The 16774-nt window shown below is 41.8% G+C and overlaps 1 protein-coding gene across 3 annotated transcripts in view; it reads left to right on the top strand.

The window, feature by feature from the left end:
- MACROD2 (mono-ADP ribosylhydrolase 2) overlaps positions 1-16774 on the top strand; it is an 853439-nt gene that overhangs the window by 19177 nt on the left and 817488 nt on the right. For all 3 annotated transcript variants that reach the window (XM_066546232.1, XM_066546231.1, XM_066546230.1), the window contains exon 3: positions 4065-4172. In XM_066546232.1, coding sequence (XP_066402329.1) covers positions 4065-4172 — 108 coding nt within the window. The remainder of the gene's footprint in view (positions 1-4064; positions 4173-16774) is intronic.

Below are 16774 nucleotides of genomic sequence, written 5' to 3'. Positions count from 1 at the left end.
AATTGCCTTTCCTATACAATCATCCACGCTTAGTAGGAGTAGAAGCAGACACATAATATTACAGGTCTTACAATCTGTCTTTTTTAATGCTCCATAAGCCTATGCAGAAACAAATGGAATGGAAATTCTGTTAGATGTGAGATTAGTAATTGCTAATAGTTCATAATTTGTAGTTTCTACAGGAAACTTGTGGAAACAAAGCCTGAGGTTTAAAAAAAAAAAAAAAAAAGGCACTGAAGGGAAAAAGCACAGAGCGTGTAGCAGAATTGCTGCTGCACATTCTGCCAGGGTCAGATGCGCTCCTAAAGCTCGCTCATTTCCTTTGTGTTTTCAGCAACCCAAGAAAAGTGGTTTAGTGTCCCAGTCAAGTATTTGCTGAGGATTCTTCCAGGAAGGGCTGCCTCTTGTCTGGGGATAATGTGATTCTTGTCCCTTGCTCAGGTTCTTTTTCCAGATTCTCCTAGAGAAGCCTTCCTTGTGGGGATGCATCTCTACTAGTAGCTATTGTAGCAGGGATGAGGTAGTGGGCAAATTTATTTCTGTTGAACTTGGGGTGAATTTACCTCTTTCAGCTGTGGAGTCTAAAGCTGACTAGAAATGATGGAACTCTGCTATTTTCAGCTTTTTTTTACTTGCAATCCAGTCTGCTACTTGTTTTTATGAACTTGAAGAGAAACGTGTCATGTTACTTGTTTAACAAACTTCCCTTATAACAGTGTGAGTCTGTGTGCCTCGCTGCCATCAATTCTTCTCACTTGTTCTCTCTTGGATTTCTTCTCTTATTGGCCTTTGCTCATAGAGTGCCAAAAGACTCTTGCTTTGCCATAGGTATCACTTTATACTATGGGGCTTTGGTACCTATTTTTACTGCTTTGTGTGTGCTCTACTCTTTCATTAACAGTCATTTTAAAATGCAAATGTAGTGGGGTTTTTTTTGTAATAAACTCTTCAAGCTGTAGGTTTTGCTCTTCCCTTTAGTGGTAAGCTCTTTGGTATTGCTGTAGGGATTTCTGTAATTGGATGCTTGAGATCTATTAAAAAAATTAATATACTTTAAAGTGTATCAGACTTTAAAACTTTGGCTATTTGAGCAGTGATTGAGTTTCAGGGCTGTTTTTCCAATACGGTAGGTTTGTGCCATCCTTGTCCATTGCACTAGCTGAGTACATTTATGTCCTGGGTGGGGGCTCCCTCTAGTGAGATGTTCTGACAGTCCCTTATTCACTTGGTTCAGATCAACTTTACCCATTTTCTTTTCAAGTGTGGTTTTTGCAAACTCCATCTAATGCATTTTTCTACCCTTGTGTAAGCTGTAAAGGCCCTTTTCTTTACAACTGATCTGGAAGGAGTTGTAAACAAAGCTGAGGGCTAGAACCACCTATTTTCTCTATTTGGTGTGAAGAGCTCAGGTAATCAACTTCATCCTACTTGAAGCTGTGGCTCTGTGGACTCTGAGATGTTTTGTACATGACTGAAGGACCAAAGGATCATGTTATGAGGAAGAGGTAAATTAAATTGGATTGTATAGGCAGAGGGGTAGAAGATGACTGCTGGATCCAGAGGGGAAAAAGTCGGGGTGGGACATGAATGTTCAACTGTTTCTGGTGAAGATTTTGAGCTGTAATGTATTACTGAGGCTGGGGCAGAGGAGACAAGAGGAGGACCTACAGCAGTGTTGCGGCTTTTGTGTGTTGTCAGTAATAGCCTAAATCCCCACATTTTAGAAAGGATGTACCAGGATCTACTCCATCCCTCGTGAGTGTGTGTGCAGAGATGATTTAGTGGCCATTGACTTCACTTTCTCATAAGAGTAACAACCAACTTGTTTGCAAGACTAAAGTTAAAACAGAAATAAAAGCTGTCTTTTTTAATAATGAATTTTTAAAAATAATGAAATCTGTATGAGTAATCTTGCAGTATATTGCTCCATTTGCCTAGCAGGTGTTGTTTTCTCAATCAGAGAAAAGCGCTGCCTCCTCGTCCAAGTCCTTCCACACTTGGTTGTTCCTTCCCCTCTGGAGCGTGTCCCCCTGCAGGCAGCGTTGGCGCAGGTGCCTCAGGAAGCCCTTGATGGAGGCAGAGTTTTCCTTCTGGCGGCCGATCAGCTCCTCATTGAGGGGGAGCAGTCAGCCAGGCAGCAGGTCCTGGGCCAGGCTGAGCGTGTCCAGTTCTTCTCCTGGGAGACACAGGGCAGGGAGCACGATGAGAGGGGCGGAGGGGCTGCAGGGGCTGGGCCCCCTCGGGCTCTCCTGGGGCCTGGCTGGGCTGCCCCAGGCTGCAGGTTGCGTGGAGAGGATGTGGGGCAGGGTCTGTCTTGTTCTGGTGGCTCAGCCTGTCCTTGTTTCCTCCTGGAGGAAGGGGGCTGAGCCCCACCTCTGCTTCTGGGCTTGGGCACGGGGCTGGGGAAGAGGCAGAGGACCCTTGGTGCCTGCCCAGGCTGTCCTCTGCACAGGGGCTGGCACTCCTCCTCACCCTACAGGCTGTAGCTGCCGGCCCCTGGCACCATCCCACCTGCCCGGTGCCCGTCCCTCACCTCTCTCCGCTGCCTCTGGGCTTTTCTCCGGAGGCTGTAGCCGAGGCAGAGCGTGGCGAGCAGCAGGGACAGGGCCAGGAAGGTGCAGCAGTGCAGCTGCAGGGGCCACAGGCTGGCACGGCCCGTGCCGGGGCCCGGCTGCTGCGCGCCCTGGGCTGGCACAGGCAGCCGGGCCGCGCTCCTGGCGGGACGGCTGAGAGCTCTGGGCGTGCTGGCGAGCAGCGAGGCCACGCAGAGCCCCTGGAGCAGGGAGAGCCCCGGGCGGAGCATGGCACAGCTGCCCCAGCTGGGAGCTGCGCTCTCTGGGCCTGACCCCGAGCTGAGCTGTGCCCACGGGCTCTGTGCCAGGTGGTGGCATCAGCTGCGATGTCACAGGGCTGTTGCCTGGCAGCCAGAGGCTGGGAATGTCAAGGCAAGGCCAGGCCAGAGGGTCTCAGCCTGCTGCTCTGTCTTGCCACTCTGGGACAGGACTCAGGAGCTTGGGGATGTGCTCTCTGGTGCTCGGGAAGGAATTGCTGACATGTCCAAGTTGGTATTCTTGAGTTGATGGAAATAGAGGGTAAGACTAGAGGAATAAATTTGTTTGGACTTCTACTTTCTCACTAAATATTGAAGACTCTTTTTGCTTTTCAACAAACTCTACTTGTTTTGAAGATTTGAAACAAATAGATGAACTCAAGCTTCTTGACACTTGTGTTAGAAAGAATTTTAAAAAAGTAATAGTAGAAATTAATTTCATAATCTTCCCTCCAGTTCATTTCTGGTGACGTGCGTGTCTAATTTGGTGAAGCTTTGGGCAGTATGTTCGTGCAAGGGTTTGAGGTAACTGAGCTGTTCTGTAGAGGGAATCAGATATAAATGAAGTGATTTGGGGATGCAAATTCAAGAGTTTACAGAAATAAGGGACCTGTGGTAACATTATTTAGTAACAAATCTGTTGCAAGCCTAGTGTATGTTGTCTTCACCACCTGCGTCCTCCTAGTTGAGCAATTTAAGGTGACAAAGCTCCAAGTTTAAAATTTGCGTGGATTTTTTTTCAGGCTTGTTGTCTGGCTACATGTCTTCAGAAGTCTTTCTGAATTTTGGAACTGTTGCAAATGGTGTGCTTATGTATTTTTGTACTCATTTGCTATAATTCTGGATTGGAGAACTTATTATTCTTGTTAGGAGGGTAATCTTAATTCCTCAATTTGTTTTTGCAATTTACACCCTTATGATTACCAAATAAAATTGCTTGATGGATCTCACTCCAAAAATGTGTATGTTTCTACAGTTTTGTAACCAAACGGTATGTGGACAAGGATTCAGCGCTTCCCCCTAGTTTGTATTTGGAAACAAGTAACAAGCAAGCAGTTGATGTTAGGGCAGTGCTGGTGTCTCTGTGGGTTACCGCTGCCCTCTCGAGGTGAAACTGAAAGAAACTGCAGTCTGGCAGGAGTCGTGTCACCGTACTGCTGCCTGTTCAGGGCTTGTAAACAATGACCTTGGACTCACACTTATAACCTGGCTTTTCTGCTTTCTTGGCTTGTAGGTGAAAACGCTAAGGAAGATCTGCAAGGGAAGAAAAGTCTGAGCGAGAAAGTTTCTCTCTATAGAGGTGACATTACGCTGCTTGAGGTTGATGCCATCGTTAATGCTGGTAGGTGGTTAAATATTTTATCTAGCTGTGTCTTGAAAATCCTTTACAGCTCCATGGTACAAGTGTGAGCTCTGAAAAGTTGCCTGAAACTGGTGAGTCCTGTGGAAATCTGTTGAAAATATGGGGTTTTTTTTCCCCAGTTCGTTCATATTGTATCTGTTCACCCTGTGTGCATTTACTGTGGCAGGGATTGTTGTGAAACTTTTATAGCAGGGTCGCCATGAAAAAATTAATGATCTTTTGTCCATCTTTTGACTTAACTTGGTTAGCTGAGAATTCACACTTTGCATTGTAGAAGGCTCGTTTTTGTTACTAAGTTAATGCAGTTAACCCAGTCTGCTTTTATAAATGAAGCCACTTGTGGGCTAGGTAATGTGAGAACTTTAACCACAAGGTGATAGGAAAACAGAATTTTGTTTGTGGTTTTCGTATTTGCTTTCTTGTTGGGAGGTTGTATGTTTCAAGTTTTTGGCCATGATCTACAGAGTTTTAAGTTTTTAAGTACCTCTTCTTGCTCAGTGACCATGTCTCCATGTGTGTAGTCAAGGTGAAGAACTGTATGTAGCATCTTGTGACAAAAAGAGGGAAATGCCTGTGCAACTAAGTGATCAGTGTATTAGATTGTAGTAAACTAGTTCAGTTTTTTGGCAAATAAACAGTGGGAAGGTTTACCCCTATACACATGCTCGTAGCCAAATCTTGCCTGCACTCTCCACACCAAAAAAGAATGTGTGGTTTGTGTGGCCTGAGGCTGAAAAGTTTTTCCCCCTAATACTTGAGTGGCACCGATTAATTTTCAAGAACTAATTTTGGTGGTATTCATTTCTTGGAAGGAAATGTGCTGCAGTATCTTCTGTGTGATGGAATTAAGTTCCAAGATTCCCAGGGCTGTAATGGCTAAAATGGATGCATTTGCTTATCAGAGGAAAATGCCGTGTGGACTTACTGTTTCATGTCTGCAAAGAGCACAGGAATGTTTGCTCACACAGTGGAGAGGGTAGTGAACAGACTCTCTTTCACTGTTTGATTGTATGACATCCCACTTGACCCGTGGACATCTGCTGATGGGTTTTGTGAAGGTACAGATGGAATCCTTAGCCATTTCAAAATACATTTTTGCATTCCAAAGGTTGAGAACCACATTTTTGCATTCCATGAGGCTGGTTTTCCTGTGCTAAAAAATTTAATTCATCTTCTAGTTTACTGATGCAGAAAAGCTCTCCTAAATAACAAACAATACAGTAGCGTCCATGTAACATGATCCTCTCCTCTCTGTGTTGACAAGACCTCTGAAACTTGAATAATTTAATATTTTGTCCTCATTATTTTTTTAAGAGGATTTTTCCAGTAGTGCCTTTGCAGACTTCCTTACTTTATTGCTTTACAGTAAGTCAATATTAGCATATTTTCCACCTTTTATATTTAGCTTCTCTTTGTTCATAGACCTCCCTTGAATTACAGGCTGGAACTAGTTACGGATTAGCTTTAGAATAGGAATACTTCACTTTTCTTGATTTAAATCCCCCTTTAATTATCCTGAAAGGTCTAAAAAACCTATATCCCAGACTGCAAATGATATTATCTGCCTATAAACCTATTATCTGCCTGCCATCCATGTGAGAAATGCCTCTCTTTGAGGAGAAAAAAAAAAGAATCAAATCAATCACATATTGATACGCAATTTTGAGAAAAGGTTTAAAGATCTCTCAAAACACACTGAGGCTGAAAGACCTGAAGAGGTTCAAAACACTCAAAGTATCTAGAAAGCTTAGTTGTTTTTACTGTTGTTGTCTGTAAATTGAATTAGGGCTTAAAGGGAGATTCAGATTAGATGTTGGCAAAGCTACTTATTGATTGGAACATGTTTATAAAGTGATACTTTGGTGTGTCAGATGGAAACAAACAGCAGCACTAGGGCCAGGCCATTGGTACAGGTGGATTTTTAAGATTCTTCTAATTCGTTATTAACCTTCTATAGTTCCTAAAAGGCATAATATGTTAACTATTATGAGATATTAATAAGTTTAGGTTAAAATACTAACCTACAGTTACTCTGGAAAAACCATATGCTCTTTATATGACAGTGCAGTAATTAAGTCTAAGCCTTTGATTTGCTGAGGATAGCTGGAAAGCTACATGAGGAAGGTGTTGTGGTTCAAGATCCATATCATTTATGCAAAACATCTGCTGTGCTGGGATTCTTTTTAAATCCAACAGTTTCAGTGCAATTGTAGTGTCTCTTAGATGGCATCTAAACCCATGTTTCTGCACCATATGATGCTTTTGCAAAGAACTCCATTGTTTTTTCTTCTGCAGCTGAAGTTATCCAAGCCTCAAAGAGATAAAGCAGTAAGTAGCCACAGTACCAGTTTCTGTATGTAAGTTGAATAAAATGCAGCCTGTTGAATATGGAATAGGAGATAGGTTTTTTGGAGGTAAATCTGTGCAAGTTGTTTTTATACTTAATGCGTTTTGACTACCCCAAATATTAATGATTGACTCCATCCTATCTGTTGCAAGCCCTGGGTTAGGAAGGGAGGAAGAGACCCTCTGGAGACTTTCTCTCTGAATTTAGAAATTCCATTAACTGTCTCCTGTAATAAATAGTATAAAATACAGCAAGTCATATCCAAATTGAAGCCACAGGACGATACAGGTTGAATGTTTACATTGACTTACGTGAAGATCTAAACATGCTTGAAGTAAAGGGAATGGTCTGGTAAATTCTGGGGCTGTGGAAGGGTTCCAGGTGGTTCAGATTGCCTCCAGATTTGGATGCAAACATATTGGCAAAAAAAAAAGTGTATTGTCAAATATGTAAGGAGGGAATGAGACATAAATGGTGATCTTCTGTAGCTAAATATCAGGATATCATTGATGAACACTCCTGCAAAGGGTTCCTTTTTTATCCTAGACTTTTAGCAGACAAACTGAATGTTGCTTACTTTCTAAAGTATCTCACGTATAGTTTGCTCATTCTTTTGAGAAACATCACAACATCCTCTTTGAAATCATTCAAGACTAGAGCAAGGAACTGAGATGCATTGTGAGAGAGAAAGGAGTGAAAAAAGGAGTTGATGTGCGATTTTGCTAAAATTGATGTCAATTATCTACCCCTGTAAATGTCTTTTCCTTACACAATGGCTTCCTAAAACTTCCTTACTACCAATTTCATTGCAGACAGGTATTAGTTTAACTTGATATTTTGCTTAAGGTGTCATGTTATGCCATTTCCTTCACACATTTTTTTAAAGGATTCAGGTAAGACTTGTATGAAAATCTTACTTTTACTGCTATGTCCTCCTCTGTGCTTTTTTATTAGCCTGTAAGAATGTAAACAGGCTCTCCTTGAGGCATGTGCTTACTGCATTAATCTGTGCTGACTGGCCTTTTTAACATATTAAATGTTCCCGGATGTCACTTCATCCTGATGCCAAAAGTGCTTCAAGCACTTGGAAACCAGATAACCACAATTAGCCAACATCTGAATAAATCATCAGAACAGAGCTTGGAGGGGGTGTGGTGTGTCTGTGGTATCTAGGGAGGGGAGAGAGGGGCCCTTTAGTCCCTCTGGCAATCCCAAATACTGAAATAAGCAGTAAAAACCTGAGTAAGGTTTGAAAAAAACAATTTGTTCCTAATATTTGTAGTACCAACTGAGCAGTAAGGGACTACATTTCCTCTTCATTTTTAATAAGGAAAGCTGTGTCACTATTTATGTCATATGCAGTAACTATCTGAAGTAGGTACAGGAGTGGTATTTTGGGAGTGGGTGGGACAGGGATGTCTGTGTACCTCATATACCTTAAGCAGCAGTTCATCTGACCTGAGGTCACTACTGACCTCAGGTCACTTCCTTCCTACCTGTTAATAAATCTTACTGTGCAGTTATAAGATAAGGAGACATGTACTAATATGCTTGTGAGGGAGTTTTTACTAGGAGGAAGATCAAGGGGAAACCATTATGTTAGGGGAAAAAAGGATTCTCCTTATTTTTATCTGATAGGGAGGAGGAGGATGATGACTTGCAGAACACTAGAAGAGATAATACTTCTTCTTATCTTTGAAAAATATTCTTTGTATCAGTACAAAAGTATGGTACTGAGAACATAAACCTTTAATCTTCAGGAAAAAGGAAGATGTTCATGCCTATTCAATTAGATATTATGGTTTATAGGTCTGTAGTATTGCATCTAAATTTGCAGTTAGAGAGTTGCTACAGTTATAGCAACTAGGTGTCTCCCTTTAAACTGTATTTGAGTGCTGAAATACTTTCTAATACTCAGAAATTTGGGGAAGAAACTCTTAATTTTTAAATTGAATATCTTTTCCATGTGAGAAAACAAATGTGATTTAAAATCTTCCTCTGCTAAAGAGAGAAAAGACTTGGTGACTAACATAGTAAACAACTATGTAAGTAAACAACTCTTTATGTCCCATTTTTATTAACCCTGATGCTGGAATTTAGTTACTGAGTTTGACATTGCTCAAGAAGAATAAGAAGAGCAAGAAGAAGAGCATGACACATGTGCCTGTGTGCAGAGAGCTGCCTCAGCTGGGAATGCAGGTTTGGCAGGCACAGGCTCGCCAGCTTCCCTGGCACAGTGTGCAGGGCCAGCCGAGGGAAGGTGCGTGGAGGCGATGGTCTCCTGGTTGCTTTTAGAGGCAGAGATGTTTCCAGAGAGAGAATTACAGCTGAGTTTTTAATCAAATTTGCAAGAGTTTGGAATGCTTGTCCTGCTGTACCTCCCTGTCCCAGTACTGAATGTATGTGACACTGAAAAATATTCAGTTTTAAATACACTATGCTTGATTTTCTTATTGCAAATCAAGGTCAAGACTGGTTTTCACTGAAGCCTCTGCATGACTTGATTTATAGGATGAAATAGATATTTTCTTACTGAATCTCACCTTTCCTAGTGAAATATGCCTTTCTTCCCTCAGGCTTCTGACTTCACAACCATGTTTCAGCATTTTTGTGTCACAGCAATATATATTCTTTATCCTGCTTTTTTATCTGGAGATAGCACATATTTTCTTCAAGATTCATAATTTCCTGGCCTTGACCTTGAATATGACTGTTTAACTTAATGAGGTGTCCCTTTTTTTCTCAAGCTCAAAATTACACATCAAGGTAGAAGAGCTATGTATTGATACTGGGAACTGAATATATTATCAGTGAATTATGCTTATACAAGTGTGTAAGTATAGATAGGGACTGAACTCTTCCTTTCCACACAAACAGCTCGTTAATGCTCAATCAGTCACTGCAGTTGCCTTGAACTTGGTGCTTAATGAACAGGTGGGGAAAAAGGATGGATTCGAATCTGGAACAGATCTGACATCAGGCAATTTCACTGATTGCTAATCCATTTCATTTGGCAACTTAATTTATCACACAGAAGTTTCATCTTGTAACTTCTGAAGTAGAAATTATTTCAGAAGTGGCCTGTCTGAATATTATGAAGGTATTTGAGTCAGTTGCTGAGCCTGGTCTGGTATTGTGTGTGTACTTATTCTCCCCCTTTTTATTTTACAGTGACCAGTAATTCTTACTCTGGAGCTCATTTGAAATTATTCTTCAATAATTTGCTATGAAAATAAGTCCCTTAACTCAAATGTTCCTGCTATTGAATATGGAAGAAACAAAATGTAAAATCTGCCCTTAAGTTGCTTATAGCATTTTGACATTGGAGTTTTACATTTTATAGTATTGATTTTTGTGGATTTTTTTTTTTTAGTTGAGCTAAACATAAATGGTTGATTATACTGGGGGATTCTTAATGAGTTTTCTGGCCATTAGGATGTTTTGTAAATATACCTTACATGTTTTATCTCCAGAGTACAGATAGGAAAATGGAAAACTTGTATTGAAATCCCTTGTATGGAGTTGTCTGGCATCTGCCTGTGTAACTTACACTATTGTAATTTCCTCTAGGAATAGAACCAGTATTGCTAACAAATTGTTGCTAATTTGGTTTTCATCTTTACTGTGAGCAGACTGTGGTGTTAATCAAAGGTTTCTCAAGTTATTTTACAGTTGGTACAATTACACTTGTGTGTAAAACCCCAGATTAATTTATATGTAGTCCTCACTTACTCATCAGGAAAGTCAATGTTAATAGTTGAGGGAATCGGTCATGCCCAATTGTGACATCTGTGAGTGAGTTTATTACTGCTTTCTGTGGAAAATGCTTTAAGCCTGGCTGGTGAGCAGTAGATGTGGTTAAACTTGCCCTCTGCTTTTGGTCTAATTTCATTTCAGTGCTGTTCTTCCCTGTAGTGTAATACTCATTTGGATGAGAAGGCTGTGTATAGTGACAGTGTTCAAGAGAATGAAATGGAAGGCAAGTACTGCTGTAGGTGTGGTTTAATTTAGGTGGAGAGCTGTAGCTGTTGCCTCAGTCAAACACCATTTGCTGTAACCATGTGGCCAAGGGTTATGACTGAGGAGGCTCACTCAGAATTGCACTGCAGAAGGGGTGGTTGGAATGCACTTTGAAAATATTTCAGGTATAATTAGTATAACTCAAAGCTTAAGCATTAAAAAGAAAAGGTTTGGCAGTGCTGCAGACACATATTAGGGAAGAACTTTCTTCCTTATTCTAGGGTGCTTTGGGAAGGGGAAATGAATTGTGGTGAAATATTTTCATTGCAAAATTCCAGCATTGTTCTCACAGCCATCTCATGTAGCTAATGGAGATGGCTTCTGGGTGGAAATGTGCCTCAGACACCTGGATGTTATCCTGCCACATGGTGTGTGGTGCCAGCGAGCCGAGAGCCTTGGGTGGTAGAATGGAGGCCTGAGCCCCTTGTGCCTCAAGGAGAGCTTTGCCACTAAGCCTGCCATATGGCCAGGCACTGCAAACAGATAGGCACTGCATGTTAATGATAATCAAGTGATGATTTCAAGCAGTGGGATGTGAGTGTTCAGTGACTTACTGAGAAGCCATTAAAAAAACAGCAGAGAAGGAAATGTACTTTCCACTGGAACAATGCACTGAAAAGGCTCCTTAAACGAACAGATTGTCGGCTGAAGCACCAGACACACGTGTTGAGGTTCAGAGCTATGCTTTTAGACTTTTCATGTTATTCTATGCTCCCACAGAAGTCTGAGTGGAGTGAGATGAGTGTGCATGATCTTTAGGCATCTGATACCTAACTACCCAAAATGGTTTTGCCAGACAAGTGGTGGATGCCCCATCCCTGGAAGTGTTCAAGGACAGGTTGGAGGGAAGTTGAGCAACCTGGATTAGTGAAACATGTCCCTGCTCATGGCGGGGAGGGGTTAAATTAGATGGTCTTTGGTTCCTTCCAAAGTAGGCCATTTTGTGATTCTAGGAAATACCCTGACACAAAATTACTGGCCTCTCCTCTGACAGGATTCAGCATAGTCGGTCCTCTGAAAATCTAATAATAAACGGGCAAGGTAGATGTTTTAGTAGCCTTATCTAACCTGATGGTCTTTGGTAGCTGGATTTATTTACAAGTCTGTTTTCAGTGTTGATGCTTTCAGGACAGTGTCTGTTTTACCTAGACCAGTGTGTTCTCCTTATTTCTTTGTGCATCAGTTGTTGAACTCATTTATTATCTCTGACCCCAATGTGAATACTGACCCTTCATGCCACGGTTACCCTGGACCGTTTTTGCGTGTGTTTCTACGGAAAACTAGCAGTCTACAAGGAAAACACCTGCCAAGTTGGATTTCTTCAAAAACTGACTTCCCTCAGCTGGGAAGCGTGAGGTGGCATGGGATGCCGTGAATCCTTTCTGACAGCAGGTGGCAATAGAGCCCCTGTTATCGTAAAACCACTTTTAGGCCTGTGTACCTTAATTTTCCTGGACATAAAATCGGTGATGACTTAAGCAGAGGAAACAAAATGCATGTATTCGAGGTGTGCTTGTTGGATTAGCCATCGATACAGCTCATGCTTATTAAATGCTGACTCCATTTCATTATGTGTGTTCAGTGTGTGTTTGAAATAGAACAGGAGACAGGCGTGGTTTGGAAGAACTGTAAGCATCTGTTTTACTTCATAGAGGAAAATATTTTGGAGAGACCTTGCTAGCAGCCTGTCATATCACACATTTGACAGTGCAGCTGTCATCTTGACTGCACTGATGGAGCAGAGGGGTGTAAGAAACTACTCAAGGTCGTCTTGAACAATTATGCTTCGTTTCATAATATTAAATCCACTTTTAATCAGGACTTGTGGCGGATTATCTAAAGGATTGTGGGTTTTTTAAGCCGATATTTGCAACAGTGTGTTCTCAGTCAAGATAGGCATGCAATGTTGTGGTTTTTTTCAAGCTTCTGCATTTTAAAAAACCCAAACCAGTCAAGTAATTTCCAAATGGGACACAAAAGAGAAGACTTCTTTGAGGCCTCCTCTCTCTACTTACAAAATATTGGCAGTGAGAGGTCAGCTGGTAGGCTGAGATTATCTCTGTAGAGCTAATATTGACCCCTCCACTCCTCTGTCCAGATGTATGTTTGTTTTTTCCTCCCTTTCTGTTTGTAACCATGAACACATGGGGTTTTTCTGGATTTGCACATATACTGTCTCGACACTATCTCAGTCACTGTAAGTAGTACAGTAAGGTCAGCATGGGAATTAGCATTTCTATGTATAATGTAATCTCGTTAAACACATGCAGTTAAGTATTGAATAGGGGAAGGTCTACTTTGATTGGAGGGAGTAAGCTTTAGGTTTATTTTATCTAATTTGCTAGATGCAGAAAATGGGATAAAAAAGCAGTAGTCAGAGTAGTAGTTTTTATGTTCAAAACTGCTGTTGTGCAGCTGGCTGACCCTGTCTGTCTCCCGTGCTTTCTTGGGCAGGAGGAGTTGCTTTTGCTTAATTCTCTTCGCTGCTGAGTCTTCCACCCTTTGCTAGGGTTTTGGGTTTGCCTGGTGCTTTGCCATTTGCTGCAGGTCTTGGAAATGTTAGTCCCTTGAAATACAGCTTCCATTACTTGTTAAATAAATAGTTATGGACTGTGAAATGCAGTTTAGGTTTTGTTTTGACCTATGGCTGTTAGCAACTGATTTTCTGAGAAAGGAAAAACATTTCTGTTTGCAAAACCACAACTTGCTTCCTTTAGGAATTCAGAATGCCTCTCACTTAGAAATTGGTATTAAGGGTACAGCTTGGCTTTAAAAATCTGGGCTCCAAACTCCTTTGTGTGACCTGCTGCCCCAGTCATAAAAATTAGTAATGGCAGCTAAATACACATCAAAGTTCGGTGGAAGCTTGTGAAAGCGGTATTTGCTTGTTAATCCAAGCACAATGGCAAGTGTGTTTGCATCGTGTGCAAGGAGTAGTCACTTGCATGTTAATATACCGTTGTTCAGAGTTGTCTGGATGTGTTTGGGAATTGTTTTCATTACGGTATTGAAGGTGCTTGCAAGGCCCTGTGCTTTCCTCACAGCAGTGGGGTGATGAGCTGCTGCTGCTGCTCCCACACTTCTTCCCTTCACCATAGAGGAGACAGGAACCATCAAAGTTCGTCTTAGTATCTCCCGCCTGGATTGTCACTTGCCCAGAGTGTTTGAGAGGGGGTGTCAAGGCCCAGGGGGACGTGGGTGGTCCTGTTTCTTCCTCCCTCGGGGTGTCCTGTCCCTAGCACGTTCTTCCTGGCTGCAGAGGAGCTCTTGGGAGCTCTTCGCAGCTTCTCGCCTGAGCTGTGCCCGAGGGCCGGCAGTGCCACGAAGAAAAGATGACTTGGCTCTTTGTAGGAGCGGTGTTGTAATGGCCCTTGTTCTCAGATGGTTTCACCAGTGAAGCCTTGCAGCCTGAGGCTTTCATTGTCTATTGTGTCTGAGCAGTTGAAACCTGTGGGAAAAACACTGATTTGGAGAAGTTTTTCGGATTATTGTTCCTTCTCTCTTTTATCACTTGCATGTTTGTGCCGCAGTAACTTTAATCTAGTGTGCAACATGAATCACTTAAACGTGTCTCTGTAGCACCTTCATTTTATGCTGAAAAGCTGGTTTCTGTCGAGTAATAAATAGAAATAGTTAATATCTGGCATGCCTAGTTGTGGGCTGCCTCAAAAAGATGGTTCTGTCAGCTATATTTGATTTGTATTTAGAATGTTTTGCATTGCAAATCCATGTTAGAAATGCTTTTTAAATTTAAAGTGTGAACCATATTGCTTTTTCAAGGGAACTGTACTCTTGTGTCATGTGAAATAACTTTTTATGTAAGAAAGAGGTGATATTGCTTTCAACTCTATCAAACCAGGTTATAGAGGAATGTAAGTCTTCCCTGTGACTTGATATGCCTGATAATAGTAACTGGCAAACCATTCCCTTTACATTTCTAAGAATTTGTGGTGCACAGGCTATTTCAGAGGAACTCTCTTTTCTCATCCTGTCAGTTTCAGTCCACTTTGAAAGGATTATATTGAGCAGTGTGGTCAAGTTCACTTGGCTAGTTCTGAATTTCTACAAATCTGAGTAATTTTATTACTCTTTCTGAAATGAAAATCACATTTTAGAATGATTTTCAGAATAGTCAATCAGTGAAAAATGGTGGCTATTACCTGCAGAGTTCACCGGACCAGGGAAGCTGAGAGAAAGGAAAAGCTGAGAGAATTTATTAATTACAAGTTATTTCTTAGGTTCTGAAACAATTTTCATTTTAGGTTGTCTGTTACCTTAAAAGATAAAACTACTAAATCAACCTTGGGGGAAGGGTAGACCAGGGCAAAGGCTTACTTGTTGGTTTTCTTTGTTTCTTTGGGTGAAGGCATCTCTGAATGCTGGAGGTCAGACAATTTTTGTGATGTCCCAGAAGAGTTTTGCTAACCAGTAGTTCTAGCCTTGGCTGTGGTTCAACTAATTATAGCCCCCCCTGCCCACTAGGTAACAAACCCAGCATTTCAGGGAGCTGAGTGATCAGTATAAGAGCTGGTTCACCACAAAGAGTTATTTCTCTATCTTCCTCCTCCCTTCTGATATAAAAGAACCTGCTTTGGAGGCCCAGATGTGGAGTTTTGGCAGGGCTTACAGCCCAAAGGCTCCTTAGGCCAGGAGTTTACAGCTTTAGAGGCTGCAACTCTAGTTCAGACTAGTCTCCAGCACCAGTAATGGATGAGATTAAAACAGAAACTGTTTCTTAAATCTGAAGTGAATCCCTGATGGACAGGCCAAAGGGGTGTTTTTAGGTGAGAGTACTTAGCTCTATAGTTTTGATCAAAGACACAGCAAAAGGTTTTGGGCTCCCTACTTCTTAGTTCCCGTGTCCCAGGGGTTAAGTAGTTACATGTGGCTTTTCTTCTGTCATGCTGGCAGTCAGACTGAAACCAGGATCTGAGTCAGTAGTATAGCTTAGCAATATCTGCTGCCTTCCTTTCCTGTCCTGTCCTCTAGAACCCAGCAGAGCAGCTTGTGGTGACTGTAGCCTCCCTTTCTGCCCTCTCTACCCTTTCTAATCGCTGGAGAGAAGGGTGTGAGAGGGGAAGTGTGCACGGTGTTGCCTCTCTCCTTAGAAAGGCCCCTGTGAGCTGTAACTCGATGTAGCCTTGTAACTACAAATTGCTGTCTCAAAATCACGACTTCCTGCCTGTGCTTTCGGCAGCCAGGGAAGCTGTGCTGATGTATTTAAAATTTCTTATTTGGGCCACTGCTAATCATTCAGGAAAGCCAGGTTTTGTTCTTCTTGGCAGCCTCTTTTAGAGAGCCAAGGCTGTTCTGCTTTGCCTGAGGGTGAGAGTGAGATGGATGGCACTTTGGTGTCTCTGCTATAGACACCGTGCCTCAGGAGTCTCCCTGGAGCGCTGCTGGAGTCACTTCATATTTCATAATTCCTTGCTGACAATTAAGTCAATTTGCTGGTGCAGCCATGATGGAGCTAAGCTAGGACATGTTTCTTTTTTAGCCAAGATATGTAGTGAAAAGCTCACTCTTTTGCTTTGATTATATTGAAAACTGAAGTCCATTGTTACCTCTCCCTGGCTTGGAACATGAATCTGATTTATTAGTGGCATTGCTATCCTCTCTGGATTTCTTGATCATGAATTTTTTTGTTTGTTTTTTTTGGGGGGGTTGTTTTGTTTTGCTTTTTTTGTTGTTGTTTTGTTTTTGTTTAATGAGAGGAAGACAGCCTGCCTTATAACTTGGTGCTAAGGGTGGTAAAGCATCACTCCTAAGTAAGAGAAGATGCAGCTGTGAGCTGGGGCCTGTGGAACTCTGGTGGGCTTTGGCTTGTTTGTGGCAGTGATGGAAAAGCATAGTTTCATCATCCAGGGTTTCAGGAAAAGGGCATAGGCACTTTGGGTCTGTGCAAACTGAGTAGTCTCTCTCTTCCCCAGTGTGGTCTCCTGAATCAAGGCTTTTTTTTTAAGTTCTTTGGCCAAATGCAACATTCCTCCTGCTAGAAATATTGCTTTGAGTTTTGATTTTAAAAAAAATAAATTATTGCCTCTGTTAAACAGCATTATCCTAGGAGTCTTGCTAAATGTATAATTTAGAAGATATAGTTGTTCTGTCTTGGGTCTCATTTTTTTCCAGTCCTGGCATGAACACAGTGCTGCAAATGTGGACTTAGTCTGGTGAGACAGAGAGTGATTTAATGTTAGAAGTGGAATTTTGGGCG

This window comes from Molothrus aeneus, chromosome 3, assembly GCF_037042795.1.
Source record: "Molothrus aeneus isolate 106 chromosome 3, BPBGC_Maene_1.0, whole genome shotgun sequence".
NCBI classification, from domain to species: Eukaryota; Metazoa; Chordata; class Aves; order Passeriformes; family Icteridae; genus Molothrus; species Molothrus aeneus.
The sequence above is the reverse complement of the archived record's forward strand: the minus strand, read 5'-3'. Positions and strand labels throughout refer to the sequence as shown.